General features: G+C 43.3%; 1 protein-coding gene across 2 annotated transcripts in view; it reads left to right on the top strand.

Annotated features, from left to right (window-relative positions):
• LOC122792927 (spectrin beta chain, non-erythrocytic 1-like) overlaps window positions 1–17,115 on the top strand; it is a 1,986,067-nt gene that overhangs the window by 1,281,033 nt on the left and 687,919 nt on the right. For both annotated transcript variants that reach the window (XM_044060498.1, XM_044060499.1), the window contains one exon: window positions 13,851–13,931. In XM_044060498.1, coding sequence (XP_043916433.1) covers window positions 13,851–13,931 — 81 coding nt within the window. The remainder of the gene's footprint in view (window positions 1–13,850; window positions 13,932–17,115) is intronic.

Here is a 17,115-nt window from a genome sequence, read left to right as displayed (position 1 = left end):
TGGGTCTGGGAGAATACCACTATCAGAGATATAGTGAGGATGGGATTCTAGAATCCAGTCTATTGTACCTCCAGTAATGGAGTTCTTGGAAGGCCTGGTAGTGGAATTGATTAGTTATGTAAAGTTATACAAGTTAATATTGAGTGAGTGGATTGTGGTCCAGTTTATGTTCACGTCCCCTAGGATTATGGTTTTGTGAGTAATGTTGGTAGAGACCCAGGAGTGAATATCTTCAAGGGATGAGATATTGTCTGCAGGGGGAATATAGAGGGTGAGAGGAAATTAGTTTATGCTTGTTTAGGTGGAGTACAGCTGGTATTATTCTGCCTTGCCAAATTTGGGAAAGGGTTTGGTCGAGGGGGTGACTAAGAAGGATGCCGAGTAAAGGAGTGCTACACTCCCCTTTTTTGTGTTCTGTTGTTCCTTAATGTGCTGTAGTTGGGAGGAGTTATTCCAGAATCTTGTATATGGGGCTTAAGCCAGGTTTCTGAGATGGAGAGAATATCGGGCTGGGTATGTAGAAGCCAGGCATGAAGGTTTGGAATTTTGTTACATAGGCTCTGAGCATTTAGTGCTGAGAAGTGGAGGGGTTTGCCTGTTGCTTGGAGGGGTGGGGTTGGGGGGTTGGATTCAGTGTGGTTTGGATGCTTGGGTTTGGGTGGATGTCCCCGAAGGGAAGGATAGAGATAAGATGATGGATGAGGTATTTGGTTTGTTTGGGGTGTAGTATGCAGGTAGAGAGTTTTGCGGACATTAGACTAGTGTAGTTGGGAACAGTGTTTTTAGAGTTAGGTAGGAGTCTACAGGGGAAGAGCATGGTAGTGTTGAGGGGGTAGAGACTGGGAGATATACAAATAACAGTAGATGTGTACTTTGTAGAGGATGGGGTAGTGGTGTGAAATGGGGGGAGTGGTTTGTATTAGTAGGTTGGGTGACATAGTTTAGGTAAGTTAAGGTAATTAGAAGTATTATTTGAGTAAGTAGGGATAGAGGTTTGAGGCTCATGATGTTGGTTATTAGAGTAGAAGTAAGGGATGAGTTAAGTTGGGAAGTTAGTTTATATGAGTAAGAGATTATGGTTTAGGTTAATTGTTTGGTAGTTTATCAGGATAAGTTGTGTTAGGCAGTAAGCTTTGAAGGGTAGGCTTACTTTACTGGGTAAACTGTGGGAGGGGATTTTGGGGGTATGATATGTAGTTTGGATTGGATGGTGGAAGTGGTGGGAGTGGCTAGCTAAGTATAAGTGTAGGGGTATTGGGGTGGGTGGGATTTGGGGGTAGGGTAGGGGAGTGGAGTGAGCCCACAGGGCGAACGGAGCAGGTAGAGCCAAGGGAAGGAAGAATCAAGGTAAAAAAGGTTAAAAAAACAATCAGTGGAGTGGAAGTCAAGTTCAGAGGAAAGTATGCAAGGGAGTAAGGGACATTTTAGCAGTGGTATAGGGAAAGGATTAGAGTGGATGTTCATCGTGCATACAGCTACAGTAATCACAGATGGGTTTTCAGCCGTCAGGCGGTCCCTCGGTCGGCCGAATTCCAAAGTCTTGGTCTGGCGTCGGTTGTTGTCGCTTACTCTTCTGACGTCAGGAAGGCCAGAGTATATAAGACACAGCCGACGCCATGTTCTTCAGTCTTTTTTGCCGCGCGGTGCCCGAAGCAGAAGCAGTTTGCAAGTGCCGGTCGGCCAGCTCCTGAATTACGAAAATATTTGGAATCGAAGTCTTCATTAAAGCTAAGTACCCCGTTGGGGAATCTTTTCTTGCCTCAGACCGATGTCAGAAAAAGTTAATAATTGTATTTCTTGTGGGAAGCAAATACCGCATAAGGATTTCCATTCCCTTTGCATACCTTGTTTGGGCCCAGACCACGGCGTCTCGGGCTGTCGCTTCGCTACCTTCAATAAATGCACTATCAAGCGTCGGGGAGTTCCCAACACTTTTTGGTAAAGCTTTTGACTATAAAATGTCGTCGGACACTCCGACTACCGCTTTATCCAAAAAGCAAGGAAAAGGACCGACATGCGAGGCCCGGTCTCCACCGACACCACGCCAAAACAGGCTCCACGTGGTCCGGTTCTCAGTGAGACGCCTTTGCAGTCCCTGACTACCGGCGACTCCTTCGGCGGTGTCTCCTGTACCCGAGACCGCTGGGTCATCGGCCCTTTCCCAGACTACAACCGAGGCCCCAGCTTATGCCGAGCCTACTAATGTGGACAGATCTACATCCACCCATGGTGTTTTTAGGCCTTCATCCTCTTTTTCTATTAAGGCCTTCACTAAATCCAAAGCAGCCAGGCATCAAACTAGGCCTGCTGCACAAGGCCCATCTCCTGGACCTATGCCTAAGAAGCAGATGCTTAAAATGGCTGAGGATCTAATAACCCTTATCAGAGGTTCTCAGCCCCCCCCCGGACAAGAGACCCAGAGTGGAGGAAGAATCCCCCTCGTCTGATCAGGGATCCATTTTATCAGAGCATTCTGATGCTGAGGAACACTCTTATTCCCCTTTTGAGGATTCGGACGCAGAGCAGTCTATTCCTTCTGTATCCCCCCCTGAGGATTTTTCTTTTGGGGAAACCTTGCACACCTTGAGGGAACACTTCCATTGGGAAGGCCAAGACTTTTCAGATTCCAAGAAAAGACTTAGGGAATTTCTTTGGTTACCTCAACACAGACCTCTGGCGATACCTCCTGTTTTAGAGGTACTGGATGATGTATATTCGGAGGCTTGTTTTAATCCTGATTCACTGCCTCCTGCACCAGTTAAGCCTGACAGATATTACAGAGTACCCAGTTCTCACCAATTTCTCTACAAAGGCCATAATGCTGACCCTGAAACCATTTCTCAAGGCCCTAAGGGAGTAAAGGCCTCCACTGCCAAGAATCCACTTCCTGCAGAAAGGGAATCTAGATCTCTAGAAAGGTGGGGTAAGAAGGTTTATACCTCGGCCACCCTAGCCATGAGGGCCTTAAACTGCTAGTTTCATATGATTAAATATCAACAGTTCCTGTTATCACAATTAAAAAACAAAATGTCTCAACCTGAACAACCAGATTTAAAAGAGTTACAGGATATGATACATAGTGCAGAACAAGTGGGTAAACACACTTTACAATGTGGTTATGATGCCCTAGAGGCCTCCAGTAGAGCGGCTGCTACAGGATCAGTCATTCGCAGACATGCCTGGCTTAGAGAACAAAATCTGCCTGATCATGTGAAAGCAAAACTTCTTGATGCACCTTTACAAAAGGATGTTCTTTTTGGTACTAATGCTGAGGATATATTACGAAAATGGAAGAAAGCCAAATCTATGCAAACTGTCAAAGCTGTCTTACAGGTCCAGGCACCACGATTTAGCAGGAATTGGCCATCAAAAAGCTGGTCCTTTCCAGCCACTGACAAGCCCCAAAGAGGCACATACAGACGCGGAAGGGGCAGAGGGCAATCACAAGGGCCATATAGAGGCAGACAATGGCAATCTCCAGCACCAAGAGGTGGTGAAGACAGTGCACAACAATACAGGAAGCAAACTCAATGACTCCCTCATTTCCATGCCAAGCAAATCTCAACTGGCAGCACCTTTGGGAGGAAACTAGCATTATTTGCAAGCAATTGGCATATTGTCACAACAGACAAATGGATACTGGACATTATAAACAGAGGCTACAAATTTCAATTTCACACTCTTCCAAAAATGAGAGGCATGCCAAACCTACCACAAAATCAAAGGGTAGAGGCACAACTGCAAATTTCAAAGCTCCTAAACATGAGGGCTATACAAAAGGTACCTACGCACCAACAAGGTCAAGGTTTTTATTCAAGACTTTTCCTGGTACCAAGAAAAGGAACCGACTGGAGACCCATTCTGGACTTATCAATCCTAAACACATTTCTACTCGTACCAAAATTCAAGATGCTCACATTACAGCAACTTCTTCCCATGCTGGGCAAGGAGTTTTGGCTGGTAACATTGGACCTCAAGGAGGCATACCTGCATGTCCCAATCAGACAAAGCTGCAGAAGATACCTCAGATTTCTTGCAGGTTCAATCCACTATCAATTCTCTGCATTGCCCTTTGGCTTATCTACTGCGCCCAGAGTATTCACCAAGTGCCTGGCATCAGTGATTGCCTATTGCAGACTTCAAGGGATACAAATTTACCCTTATTTGGACGACTGCCTGATCCAAGCGGACAGCAAACATATACTACTGGAACATCTGGCATATGTGACACGGTTACTGCTTTCTCTGGGATACACCATCAACAAGGAGAAATCAAAGCTAACACCTTCTCAGAAAATAACCTTCCTGGGTGCCAGCTTGGACACAAACACCCAGATGGCATACCTTACGCCAGAAAAACAAGGGCAATTATCTCAGTACTTCAAAATACTAGCAAAAAGTACCAGGCTTACTGCAAGGAAAATCCTGCAGGCTCTGGGATTCATGGCATCTTGCATTCTTCTAATCCCGTGTGCAAAGCTGCATATGAGGAAACTTCAATGGTACCTAAAAAATCTATGGTCTCAACACAGTCACAGCTTGGAAGCAATCATCCCAATAATTCCCTGTCTACAAAAGGAATTCCTATGGTGGGCCCAAGCATGTCAAGTAAACACAGGCCTCCCATTCTGCAAGCCTCAAGCAAAACAAGTCATAACCACAGATGCCTCAGATTACACCTGGGGGGCACACATGAAGGACAGGTGCATTCAGGGCAGATGGTCCCAAAAGGAAAAGCACCTTCACATCAATCAAAAAGAAATGCTGGCAGTAATAAATGCAATTACAGCTTTCAAGGACTTCCTGCATTCAGGACAATTGCTCATAAGAACAGACAACACCACAGTTATGTGGTACATAAACAAACAAGGAGGAACTCACTCATACCCCTTGTGCAGACTAGCCATGACTCTTTGGAACTTGGCTCTAGAAAGGCAAATCGAGCTTCAAGCACAGTACTTGCCAGGGATGGAAAACACACTGGCAGACACTCTGAGCAGAAATATGACAGATCCACACGAATGGAAGCTACATCCACAGGTGTTTACGGAGATAGTCCAAGCGTGGGGGAGGCCAGATATAGATCTTTTTGCCTCCCACAGAAACCATCAATTGAAAAGGTTTTGTTCAAGGACCTTCCATCCAAAGGCCTGGAAAGTGGACGCCCTTTCATTCAGTTGGACAACATGGACAGTTTATGCATTCCCACCTCTGCCTCTTCTGCCCAAGGTACTTTTGAAAGCAAGAACAGACAAACCGAGGATGATACTGATTGCTCCAGACTGGCCAAGGCAACACTGGTATCCACTCCTGAGGAGCCTAACACATACTCCTCCCTGGTCCCTGCCTCTAATACCTCTTCTGCTGACGCAGAACAACTACAAAACTCTTCACAGCCAGCTGAAAACACTCAACCTCGCTGCATGGAAAATTCCTTAACACCACATCAAACCCTACTCTCCAAGGAGGTGCAGGATGTCATTTTGGAGGCCAGAAGACCATCTACTAGGAAAGCTTACTCCGCAAAATGGAAGCGGTTTTGCTGTTGGAATGAGAAAAGAGGGCAGGACCCGAGAAAATTGAACTTGCCTCAAGTTGTACAGTACCTAGCTGAACTACTGAGCAGTGGACTTTCATTTTCTTCAATCAAAATACACGCCTCAGCCATTTCTGCAGAATTCAACACGGATCCTCCTTTATTCTCACACCCACTCTTACGGCAGTTCCTCAGAGGGGCTAAGAATATAAGACCTCCAAGGAAACAACCAATACCAGCCTGGGACCTTAATTACATACTAGAAAAATTAACATTGCCTCCCTTTGAACCTGCTGCTTCAACAGATCTACAATATTTGTCCTGGAAAACAGCTTTCCTTCTGGCCATCACTTCAGCTCGTAGGGTTTCTGAACTACAGACCTTCATGGCGGTGCAGCCCTTCCTCATCTTCCATCAGGACAGGGTTTCCCTTCGTACCAACCCATCTTTTATGCCTAAAGTGGTATCTAGGGTAGCCTTAAACCAAACCATACACCTTCCTACCTTTTATCCTAACCATCAAAACAAAGGGGAAAGGCTGCTTCACTCTTTAGACATCCATAGGCAGCTACGTTACTATTTGGACAGAACAAAGTCCTTCAGGAAATCAGACCAACTTTTTGTGTCCTATGCTGTAGGGGCTCCAGGGAAACCAGTTACCAAACAGACCATTTCCAAATGGATTGGCCACTGCATACGTTTTTGTTACTCCTTTCATGGGAAACCTGTCCCTACTGGTATCAGATCTCACTCCACCAGGGCCACAGCCACCTCTACAGCCTTCCTCAGAGGTGTGCCTACTAAGGATATCTTGGAGGCAGCCACTTGGAGTTCTGTACATACCTTCACAAAACACTACCATCTGCCTTTATATTCCAGAACAAGAGCAGGCTTTGCCACTGCTGTTTTGCAGGGCATTCTGGCTCAACCCAGTTCCTCATAGTACCTACCACCCTATGCATAGCTTTGGGACTCTACCCATCTGTGATTACTGCAGCTGTGTGCACGATGAACATAGTACAGTTTTATACCTACCATAAATGTAGATGTTCGAGTGCTAATACAGCTGCAGTACAGGTTTCCCTCCCTCCTTCCCCTCTTGGTAAGGCCATGGGGCCTAAAAACCTCTTCATACCTCCTGACTGGGTTATCCTGCTATGTTTTATTTGCTTGCATTTGTGGATTAGCTTTACTTATGTATTGCCTTCCTTTTGGGGGCACCTGACATCTGGGGCAAGAAAGACTGAAGAACATGGCGTCGGCTGTGTCTTATATACTCTGGCCTTCCTGACGTCAGAAGAGTAAGCGACAACAACCGACGCCGGACCAAGACTTTGGAATTCGGCCGACCGAGGGACCGCCTGACGGCTGAAAACCCATCTGTGATTACTGCAGCTGTATTAGCACTCGAACATCTACATTTATGGTAGGTACAAAACTGTACTTTCAGAGAGGTAAAGATGGTACTACAGGAAGGAAGGCAAAGTTAAAGAGTCTGGGGGAGGGGTTGGAAAGAAAAGAAAGTGAAAGAAACTGGGGGAGGGGTTGGAGAGAGACTGGAGATGGATATCACAGTGGCCTAGCTGGTTGGAACCAGTACTGACAGGGTCAGGTCAGCAGTGTGAAAGAGCACTGAAAATAACAATTAGAAAGGAAGCAACTGTGAAAGTCAGAGCTGAAGAGGTAAAAAGAGAGCAAGCCAGAGATGGAAATGTTGCAGATATAAATTTAAAAACAGGAGACATATGGTACAGAATATGTATTAGGGGTTAAATAACACTCTAGAGTGTGGCTGGCAACATTAAACCTACATATACTGGAACTATTGAGAGGTAAAATAACATTAAACTAAAAGTTATTGGTACTATTGTTAGTTAAAACAGCAAGGAATATGGTAGACTGCTGGCATTGTGCTGCATCCTGGTGGCCAAAGTAAGTTACTACAGCCAGAAAACCTCACCTGCCCTATAGGTTCATAGGTTCATAGGTTCATAGGTTCATACTAGGCTATCTGCCCAAGGGCATTTATAAGCCTAGCCCATAGTTATGTGGCTTTCGCCACCCCTTTAGTTTGAATAAAAACTATGCCTATCATTTTGCTGTGCCTCTGTCAAGCAGTGACGCTGAAGTAATCCCTGGGGTATATCTGCAATCTCCCATCCATTGGTCAAGATTCCTCTTGAACAAGACCAGAGAGGTGCTCTGCCTCACATGTACCGGGATTTTGTTCCACAGCATAGGGAGTCTCTGGGTGATGAATCTGTCCCTCCAGCACGTTCTATTTATAACCGTGTCAAGGTTTAAGTCTCCGCCCTTGTGGTTCTGAGGGATCTAGATTTTTGAGGTGAAGCATATTCATCAAATCTGGGTTTGACATGGCCTTATATGTCAGGCACAGGTCACCTCTGAGCAAGCGGTATGAGACTGAATAGAGCTGGAGTTCTTTCAGTCGGGCAGCATAAGACATATTTTGAGACCCTTTATCCTTTTGGTGAGGAACTTTTGGGGCCTTTCAAGCTGCAGCAGGTGTCTGGTCAGATACATTCCGAGCGGGCATTGTACTCAATCATAGGTCTAATAAGTGATGAGTACAGGGGACGATGACCTCCTTGATCTAGATGTGAATCCCTTCATGATCAGGTGGGTGATATAGAAGGTTTTCCTAACTACTTTAGCAACATGAGTGTCAAAGCGAAGGCTACTGTCAACCTGGGTCCCCAGATCTCTGATGACTTTTTCTGTGCTCAGTGGATTGCCACCTATATGGTAGCTAGGGGTAGCCTTGTTTTTCCCAAAGGGTATGACTATGCATTTTTTGGCGTTTAACTTCAGGCCATGGCTCTGGCACCAGTTATCCATTTCTGTGAGGCCCTTCTGGAGGATATCTGTGTCAGATGTGTTTTCGAATATGGCGCCCAGTTTGCAGTCATCTGCAAACTTTGTCAGCCATAACCCTCCTGTGTTTGCTTGTACTTCAGAAAAATAGATGCCGAACAAGAGTGGACCCAGGACTGAGCCCTGTGGGACACCACTTGTGACAGGCTTTGAGTCTGACATGGCTCCAGCAACTCTGACCCTGTGGGTTCTGTCACTTAGCCAGTTTGCAACCCATCTTGTGATGTATGGGTTTACATTCAAGCTGATGAGTTTTTCGATGATACCTGAGTGGGGTATTGTGTGAAGGCCTTTGCCAGGTCGAGGTAGGCTGTATGGACTGCCTTTCCTCATCAATGGCCTTGGTGACTGTCTCGAAAAAGTCAACCAAGTTTAAGAGGCAGGATCTGCCTTTGACAAAGCCAAACTGAGTTGGATCCAAAGTCTGCAAGTTCCCTATGTCTTTATTTATGAGTTCCATTATGATCCTCTCCATGGCTTTGCAGATAAGGCTTGTCAAGCTAATGGGGCGGTAATTTCCAGGGTCTGTGGAGGCACCGCCCTTATGAAGTGGGACCACAGTCGCCGTCGCCACTCCTTGGACGTATCCTGAGGTGAGGCTAAGATTAAACAGCTGTCCTAACTGTGGGTTTAATTCCTCATTGAGTTCATGAAGCACACAGCCGGGACACCATCCGGTCCCATGGATGCTGTGTTTTTGCCTTAGTGAGGGCAGTTCTCACCTGGGCGTTGGAGATGTTTGGGGGCTACAATCCTCTGGAATAGATATCTCTCCTTTTGGGGAGGGGAGAAGTTTGCACTGAACCTGTCAGCCAGTATGTTGGCAATGTGTGTAGGTTCAGTAATTTTCACATCATTTTGAACTAATTCTGAGCATATCTGGGAGTTTCCTCCTAGGTTTCTAACATAGCTAAAGAAGGCCTTATGATTCTCTTTAGAGTCCTTGGCGATTTTTCTCTCAAAATTTGCCTTGGATGATTTTATGAGAGCTCTTAGTTTTTACTTATAATGATCAAAGGTGTCTTACCTTACAAGGATTTTGCTCTATCTTGTAGTAGCTTCCTCCTTTTGTTGTAGAGCTTGTTTATGGCTGGGGTCCACCAGACTGGACGCTTGCCTTTGGTACAGAGAGTCTTAGTTTTGTTTGGGATTGCCTGATCCATGCAGTCCTGTAGGTGCTGGTAGAAGGCATTTGTAAGTGATTCAGCGGTTTGAGTAATGTTTACCACTGGCTCAGGGGCCTTAAAGGAGACCACACTAGTTTTAGAAGTGTGAAATCGGCTTTTGAGAAGTTTTTCACTGTGGTCTTTTTGTTTCAGGTGGGGGCGGGATGAGGACCTCCAGCGAGATTAGTTTATGATCTGTTCTCACCAGTGAGGGTATACTTCGGTGTTGAACATTTTGATCCCATGTTCGTGATGATGAGATCAAGTATGTTTTCTCCTCTTGTGGGGATGGTGACTAGTTGTTCCATGGCATTTGAGTTTATGAACTCCAGGAATCTTTGGGTTAGAGTGTTCGGGCTTGAGTAGTGTTCCCAGTCTATATTAGGGTAGTTAAAGTCACCTAGTATGATGGTGTTTGGAGATACATTTATACCCTCCAATGTTTTCAGGAAGGCCATGTGAGGTTCCTGGGTTTGAGAGGGTGGCCTGTAACATGCTACAAATTGCAGAGCAGTCTTGCCTATGGTTAATTGCACCTGGATGGTCTCCGATGCATCATGCGTTGCCACCAACCTTGAGGTGTGGGTGTCCTTTATGAATATGGACACCCCTCCTTTCTTGGTGTTGTCCGGATTTTGGGGCGGACGCATGATATGAGGTGAAACCTGTTAGTGCTGGGGTGCTCTCAGGAGCCTTGAACCAGGTTTCTGTCACAGCACAGACATCGATGTTCTCCATATTGAGAAGGGCCTCGAGTGCGTGCATCTTGAGATTGAGACTTCTGGCATTGAGCAGCATTACCCTTAGTTTTTTCCTTTTGGTGTTCTAGGGTGGTAGGTTTAGAATTTGAGCCTTGCCTAAAAAGGCACTATGGGGTGGCAAGAGCCTTTGCCAATATCCGGAAGCCCAGGGTGACAGGTGCAAGCCGTCCCTTGAAGCAGCGTGGCTTGTCCAGCATGTCATACCAGGCAGACAGACATTGGATCCCCTTTGAATGACACCAGAATTTAAGCCAATTATTAAAGCTGATCATCTTATCACTGTATTGTGGCATCATTCTAGGTGAAGGTAGGATACTGCTCAAGGTCAGGGTCATACCTGCCTGGGCTACATAATCAGAGAGCTCCTCGATGTCCCTTTTCATGTAGTCCAAGGAGGTGCGCCTCAGGTCGTTGACACCAGCGTGGACAATGACTGAGTCGCACTTGTACCTGCTGTTGAGAGACCTGAGTGCTTGCGTTATGTGGCGGATTCTAGCGCCTGACAGGCAGCTTACTGTGACCTTCTCTTTACTCAGTCTGGTGAGGGGGACGTCAGTGTGTCTGACTATGGAATCACCAATGACAAGTGTGTCTGGCATTTTGTTTGGCCTTAAGGGCTGTGACTGTTTGACACTCTGACTGTGTGGTCTATGTGTTGCATGTGTTGGGTCGTGAGGTGGTAGTTGTTTGGGTGTCTGCTTTGGTGGCCTCTGCTGTTTTGGTAAATTTTTGATCAGAGCCTCCGAGTATGTCTTTGTGTGAGTATGTGTATGATTTGAAGTTGTGATGGTACCATGTGTGACTGGGTATGTATTGTGTGTGGTTACCTTCTCCTCCTGTCTGGTCTTGCCAGTCCTATGTTGAGAGAGCTCAGCCTCCAGTTTGGCCGTATAGTTGCATCTCTCGCATGTATTTGTGTTTTGTGGGAGAAGGAGAGGATTGTCTGTGTACATGAGGCAGTTGTAACATTGCCTCAATATTCCCAGGTTCACCAGTTGAGCTGGAGAGGACACTAGCAACTGATCCCTCGACATACTAGAAGTAGTAGATAAAGAGACTTTCAAAGGACTCGGGGGGAAGTGGGTTTTAGGCTGGTGGGGTACTATCTATAATAAGAGTGCTTTATCAAGGTGCAAGTACTGTAGGAGTAAGTGCTAGGCTTTACAGATAGAGAATAGTCTACTTGGGAATCAAGTAGAGATGAACTTTTCAGTTATAGGATATGCTGGTTAGATCAGCAGTACAGCTCGAGGAAGGTAGTTTTAAGGGAAAATTGGAAGAGTGGAATTTAGATGGCCCAAATAGTTTAACCTTGTTTAACCGCTGCTCTTGTGTGCAACAGTGGTAACTCATGCTAAATCAGCTTTACGCGTTTAAGCGTGTTTTATAGCAGGGGCTGAAGGGAGCTAGGAATTGGCCCAAAACGACCAATGGACTACTAGTTTCTGGCTGAAACTTCACCAAATCAGACAAAAGGCAGCTCAGTGCTTCCCACTCCCACTGGTAAGCAAAGAAACTTCCCTCCTTCCTAATAAGGCAATGGATCAGTAACAGGAACTAAAAACAAAGCCCAGGGATCAGCAACTCTGAAACTGGACTACTCTAGTTCAGTAAGGCGGAAAACAAGAGATTTTTTTGTTTTATTACAGAGACAAGGAAAAACAGACAGTAATTGCTGTAAATCGGCTAGCGCACTTTAGTGTGTAGCCTACAGAAACAATTTGCAACAATTAGTAACTTAAAGTGCAATAAACAGTGTAAAATGCAGAAATCACTTAAAGTAGCAATAAAACAGGCGAAATGCAGTTGCTAGCTTAAATAACAGTGGGAAAGCCACAAAAATACTTATATCTGGTAGAAAGTCACTCTTTTAGCTCTCTGCTGCTTGGATCACTCTGCAGGCCACCACGAGGATCTGTGCTGAGTTGGTACAAGCTGGAAAACGCGTGTTTAGCGTGTTTTATAGCAGGGGCTGAAAGGAGCTAGGAATTGGCCCAAAACAACCAATGGACTACTAGTTTCTGGCTGAAACTTCACCAAATCGGACAGAAAGGCTGCTCAGTGCTTCCCACTCCCACTGGTAAGCAAAGAAACTTCCCTCCTCCCTAATAAGGCAATGAATCAGTAACAGGAACTAAAAACAAAGCCCAGGAGTCAGCAACTCTGAAACTGGACTACTCTAGTTCAGTAAGGCAGGAAAACAAGAGATTTTTTTTGTTTTATTACAGAGACAAGGAAAAAACAGACAGTAAATGCTATAAATGCTGTAAATCGGCTAGCGCACTTTAGTGTGTAGCCTACAGAAACAATTTGCAACAATTAGTAACTTAAAGTGCAATAAACAGTGTAAAATGCAGAAATCACTTAAAGTAGCAGTAAAACAGGCGAAATGCAGTCGCTAGCTTAAATAACAGTGGGAAAGCCACAAAAATACTTATATCTGGTAGAAAGTCACTCTTTTAGCTCTCTGCTGCTTGGATCACTCTGCAGGCCACCACGAGGATCTGTGCTGAGTTGGTACAAGCTGGAAAACGCGTGTTTAGCGTGTTTTATAGCAGGGGGCTGAAAGGAGCTAGGAATTGGCCCAAAACGACCAATGGACTACTAGTTTCTGGCTGAAACTTCACCAAATCGGACAGAAAGGCTGCTCAGTGCTTCCCACTCCCACTGGTAAGCAAAGAAACTTCCCTCCTCCCTAATAAGGCAATGGATCAGTAACAGGAACTAAAAACAAAGCCCAGGGATCAGCAACTCTGAAACTGGACTACTCTAGTTCAGTAAGGCGGGAAAACAAGAGATTTTTTTGTTGTATTACAGAGACAAGGAAAAAAACAGACAGTAAATGCTATAAATGCTGTGGAGCAGTTCACTTTTTTAAAAGCAGATAGTTTTAAAAACAGATTTAAAGTGTGGATAAATTACAGCAGAAGGAACACCTACAGCTGAGCTAGAAAGCTGTGCTTTTTAGTTTGTTTTTTGGAGCTGCTTCAGGCAGGTAGCTTAAGCAGATTTATAACTCTCTCATAAGGTATTTTGGTGGGCGAGTCTGTTGAGCAGGGGATGACTACAGAGTATTTAACCCATTGGGAAAAGAGTTGAGCTAGAAAGCTGTGTTTTTTAGTTTGTGTTTTGGAGCTGCTTCAGGCAGGTAGCTTAAGCAGATTTATAACTCTTTTCATACATATTCTCTACAGTGAAGTTATATGTTACACGGTATGGTGATGTTATATGTTATGCATACAGCCTTCTTCTCAGTTTATATGTTGATTTTTGCACTGCCTCTGCTGCACAGTACAGGCCTGGATTACAGCTGAAAAAAGTCTCTAGCTTTCACTCATTTACTTACCTGGTTAAGAGATCAATACCCTGCACTACTTTTTAGCCAAGTGTCAGAATAATGTGTGGCAGATCTAATCAGAATATGAATTTTATCCTGTAAAGGTGACATCCCATCTTCTGCAAAGGGTTGACTGGTTTTCCATTTGTTTTTAGATATCCAAATGTCAATGTTCACAACTTCACGACCAGTTGGAGGGATGGGCTAGCTTTTAACGCTATTGTACACAAACACAGGTAAGTGTGATGGACATATTCTTACAACTAAGTTACTACAAGCTCAAACAATGTGATCTTTCTATTAAAAAGGTAACATCAAATAAAGTTGTGATTGGCTTTTGTGCATGTGTGCAGCTGTCGGATGCATTTGTATAATTATTTGTGAATGAGACTGACGTAACATTATTATGACACATTTGTCAAAGAAAGCAGTAACCCATATGTTATGTTTTTAGACTGTTTAACCTGCAAACCTTTTAGAAACCATCAAAGGTGCAAAGACAAATGCTTGGGTCTCAAAATATATACCAGTGTTGGGACAAGTGAAGGAAAGTGCTGTTCCTAAGAAGACTGTGGCTGCAAACTATCAGAATACAATGACATTAAAATACAACAATGAATCTGGAGGGATAAAATGGGTTTTGAATAAAAACTGGAACATATTTTTCTTGTTTTCATAAGTGGCAGGACATTTGTGTGATCAGCCACTTGCAGTATACACAAGAGGCAAAAACTTTAAAGAAAAGTTTGAAGTAGGAATGGAAACCATCATCATGACTAGCAGAAAGCAGGAACATATCAGTGTAGGTTTTGCCACCAGTACAAGTATAGTTTTCAAGGCAGCAAAATTACTATTACTGTCCATAACAAAACTCACACATCTAGTAAGCATTTTAATTGTGGAAGTACTGGCTTTTATAAATGTCTGTATTTATCTATCTATGTACATATATATATATGCACCTCTCTTTATATAGGAAAAACTGAAAGAGCACTATGGAGGTGCATTTATAAACACATGCATGACAGTGCTGTCAAAAAAAGATACAAATGTATTTTACAAGCATTCCTTTATATGCAGGACCTCAGGTTTTAAGTTTTTTTGTATTGGACAGTGTTCCCATAAATATGACAGACAGTCCCTGGAAAACCAAGACAGAGAACAAGGGACTAACTTGATAGCTAAACTTAGACACTGGTTTCCCCAGAACTTTATGGTAATATATTGATGTGAATACATGAGAGCTGCAGAATTATAACTTTTAATCCTGTACACGACAAAAAGCATACTATTCAGCTAATTTTACTTTTATAGCATTCACTTCCTTTATCTATTTATTGTTTTGACATATATAGACAAACAATTGTTTACGCATTGTCACATGAGTTTTATCACAACTGTTATTTTTTGGTGGAATGCAAATTTCATGACAGTTCTGACAAAGTCCTAACAGCTCTAAGGATGAAACTGCTTAATGATGATTGTGTTAAAGGATTTTACTTTGTTTCTGAATGTTTGGACTTGACTTTAGCACAGTATTTCTATGGTTATTGGTGTATGTTACTGTGCTTTCCACTTGGCTTTTTTTGTTTCATAATTTTTTAACTGCAGAAATTCATTTGAAATTTATCAGTGCTGGCCTGTCAGGAGTAATGTCACTCAGTTCTCATTAACCATATAAAGTGTGTCCAGACATAGCTGTCAGCTGCCTGATTTTGCCTAATACTTGTTGTCTGTCCCTGTAAATTGCGTAAGAAGTCTCTCTTCACAATCTTTTCTAACCTCCTCTGAGTGACTCTTGTAGTTATACAGTATTTTATATGCCATACTAATTATCCATTTTTTAACAGTAGGTTGTGTTCTAGATTTGGCCAAGAACTCTACCAGAGCAGGTCTCTCCCTTAAGATACCCCTGTCCCTGTCTGTTTGCCTGTACTCTGATGTAAATCTCTGGTAGGGAAGGCAGTCTGTAGCCTGCAGTCCAAATGAATTCTTGGCCTCATCCCACTCTCTTACCTTTCCCTCTCTAATTATTTGCTCCCAATACTTTGGTTGCTTTGCAAGTTTTCTTCAGTAAATTCCAGCCCCCCTCTTGCCTTTTCTGTATACCCTTACTTGCAGTTATCCTGTTGGCAAAAACTAATTTCTGAATGCTCATGTTGGCTCATAGTTCTTAGTATACTTTCTGCTACTTTATGAATATACTGTTTTGTATGGCTGTTGTTATTCTCCTTAAGGATCTGCATCCAAAATCCACTCTCTCTTTATTTCTTGAATACCCCCCTTCATCATCATCATCATCATCCCATTCCACTTATAATTTTCTGCTTGTATTAGGTATATGAGCCTTAAGTATGTAGCTGCAAAAATACACCTTTGTATCAGGTAATACTAAACCACCTTGTTCTATAGGAAGGATCACTTCATTCCCACTTAACCCTTGCCTCTTCCTCTTTCCGATAAATTCCTCTAACTCTTTATTAATTATTGACCACAACTTCTCCTCTGACTGATAAAAATATGCCTGCCCTATATATACAATTAAGGGCCAAAAACATTTTCACTGTTTTTATTTTACTATCCAGATCCATAAACAATAGTTTCTAGTTTCTCAGTTTTTGTATTATCTTTTGTTTAGTCTCTTTCTACATATAATTAGCTGCCATAACAGAAACCTTTTTAATTCATACTCCTAAATATTTCATCTTATCGTGTTCTCATAAATGTGGGTATTGCTAACCAATTCATATACTTTTACATAATTTACAGTTATAGCCTTGTTTTATCTTCATTAAATCCAAAAAAATTTCAAACTGTCTCAAAATATTCCACAAGACTGAGATGTCCTTCTCTGGATTTATCAGGTACAAAATGATATAATTTGCAAATAAAGCCAACTTTTCTTTATTACCATATCAATTTATGTTCTTAAATTTCTGAGTCCCTTATTTTCTTTGCCAGTTGCTTTAAATATAAAGCAAATAAAGTTGAAAGAGAACATTCCTGCCTGGTTCCTCTGTTGAAACACGGTATCAGAGAGTAACCCTCCCACTTTAATTCTTGCCTCTGATCCTTCATATGTCCTTCTAATTAACCTTATTGTTGTATCACAGAATGTAAATGCTTCCCTTGCACTACTCATAAATCCCAGCTTGCCCTGTCAGATGCTTTTTTCTGCAACAAGACCCACCAACAACAGTGTTATTTTTTTACATGTTGCTTCCCTCTGGGTCATGATTGATGTCCTTCTATTCATATGTTGCAGTATTCATAACATGAGGAAGTCCGCCGCTGGCTGTCCCAAACATCTGGCTGATATTCAAAAGTCTAAAGCTAGTGTGAGGTACATGTGACATTACGCATAGGTCCCTGTCCAACATTGGCCATAAAGTGGCGTTGGTTGTAAAGTAGATGTTGGCA

This window comes from Protopterus annectens, chromosome 2.part0, assembly GCF_019279795.1.
Source record: "Protopterus annectens isolate FY-2018-M chromosome 2.part0, PAN1.0, whole genome shotgun sequence".
Lineage (NCBI taxonomy): Eukaryota > Metazoa > Chordata > Ceratodontiformes > Protopteridae > Protopterus > Protopterus annectens.
The sequence above is the reverse complement of the archived record's forward strand: the minus strand, read 5'-3'. Positions and strand labels throughout refer to the sequence as shown.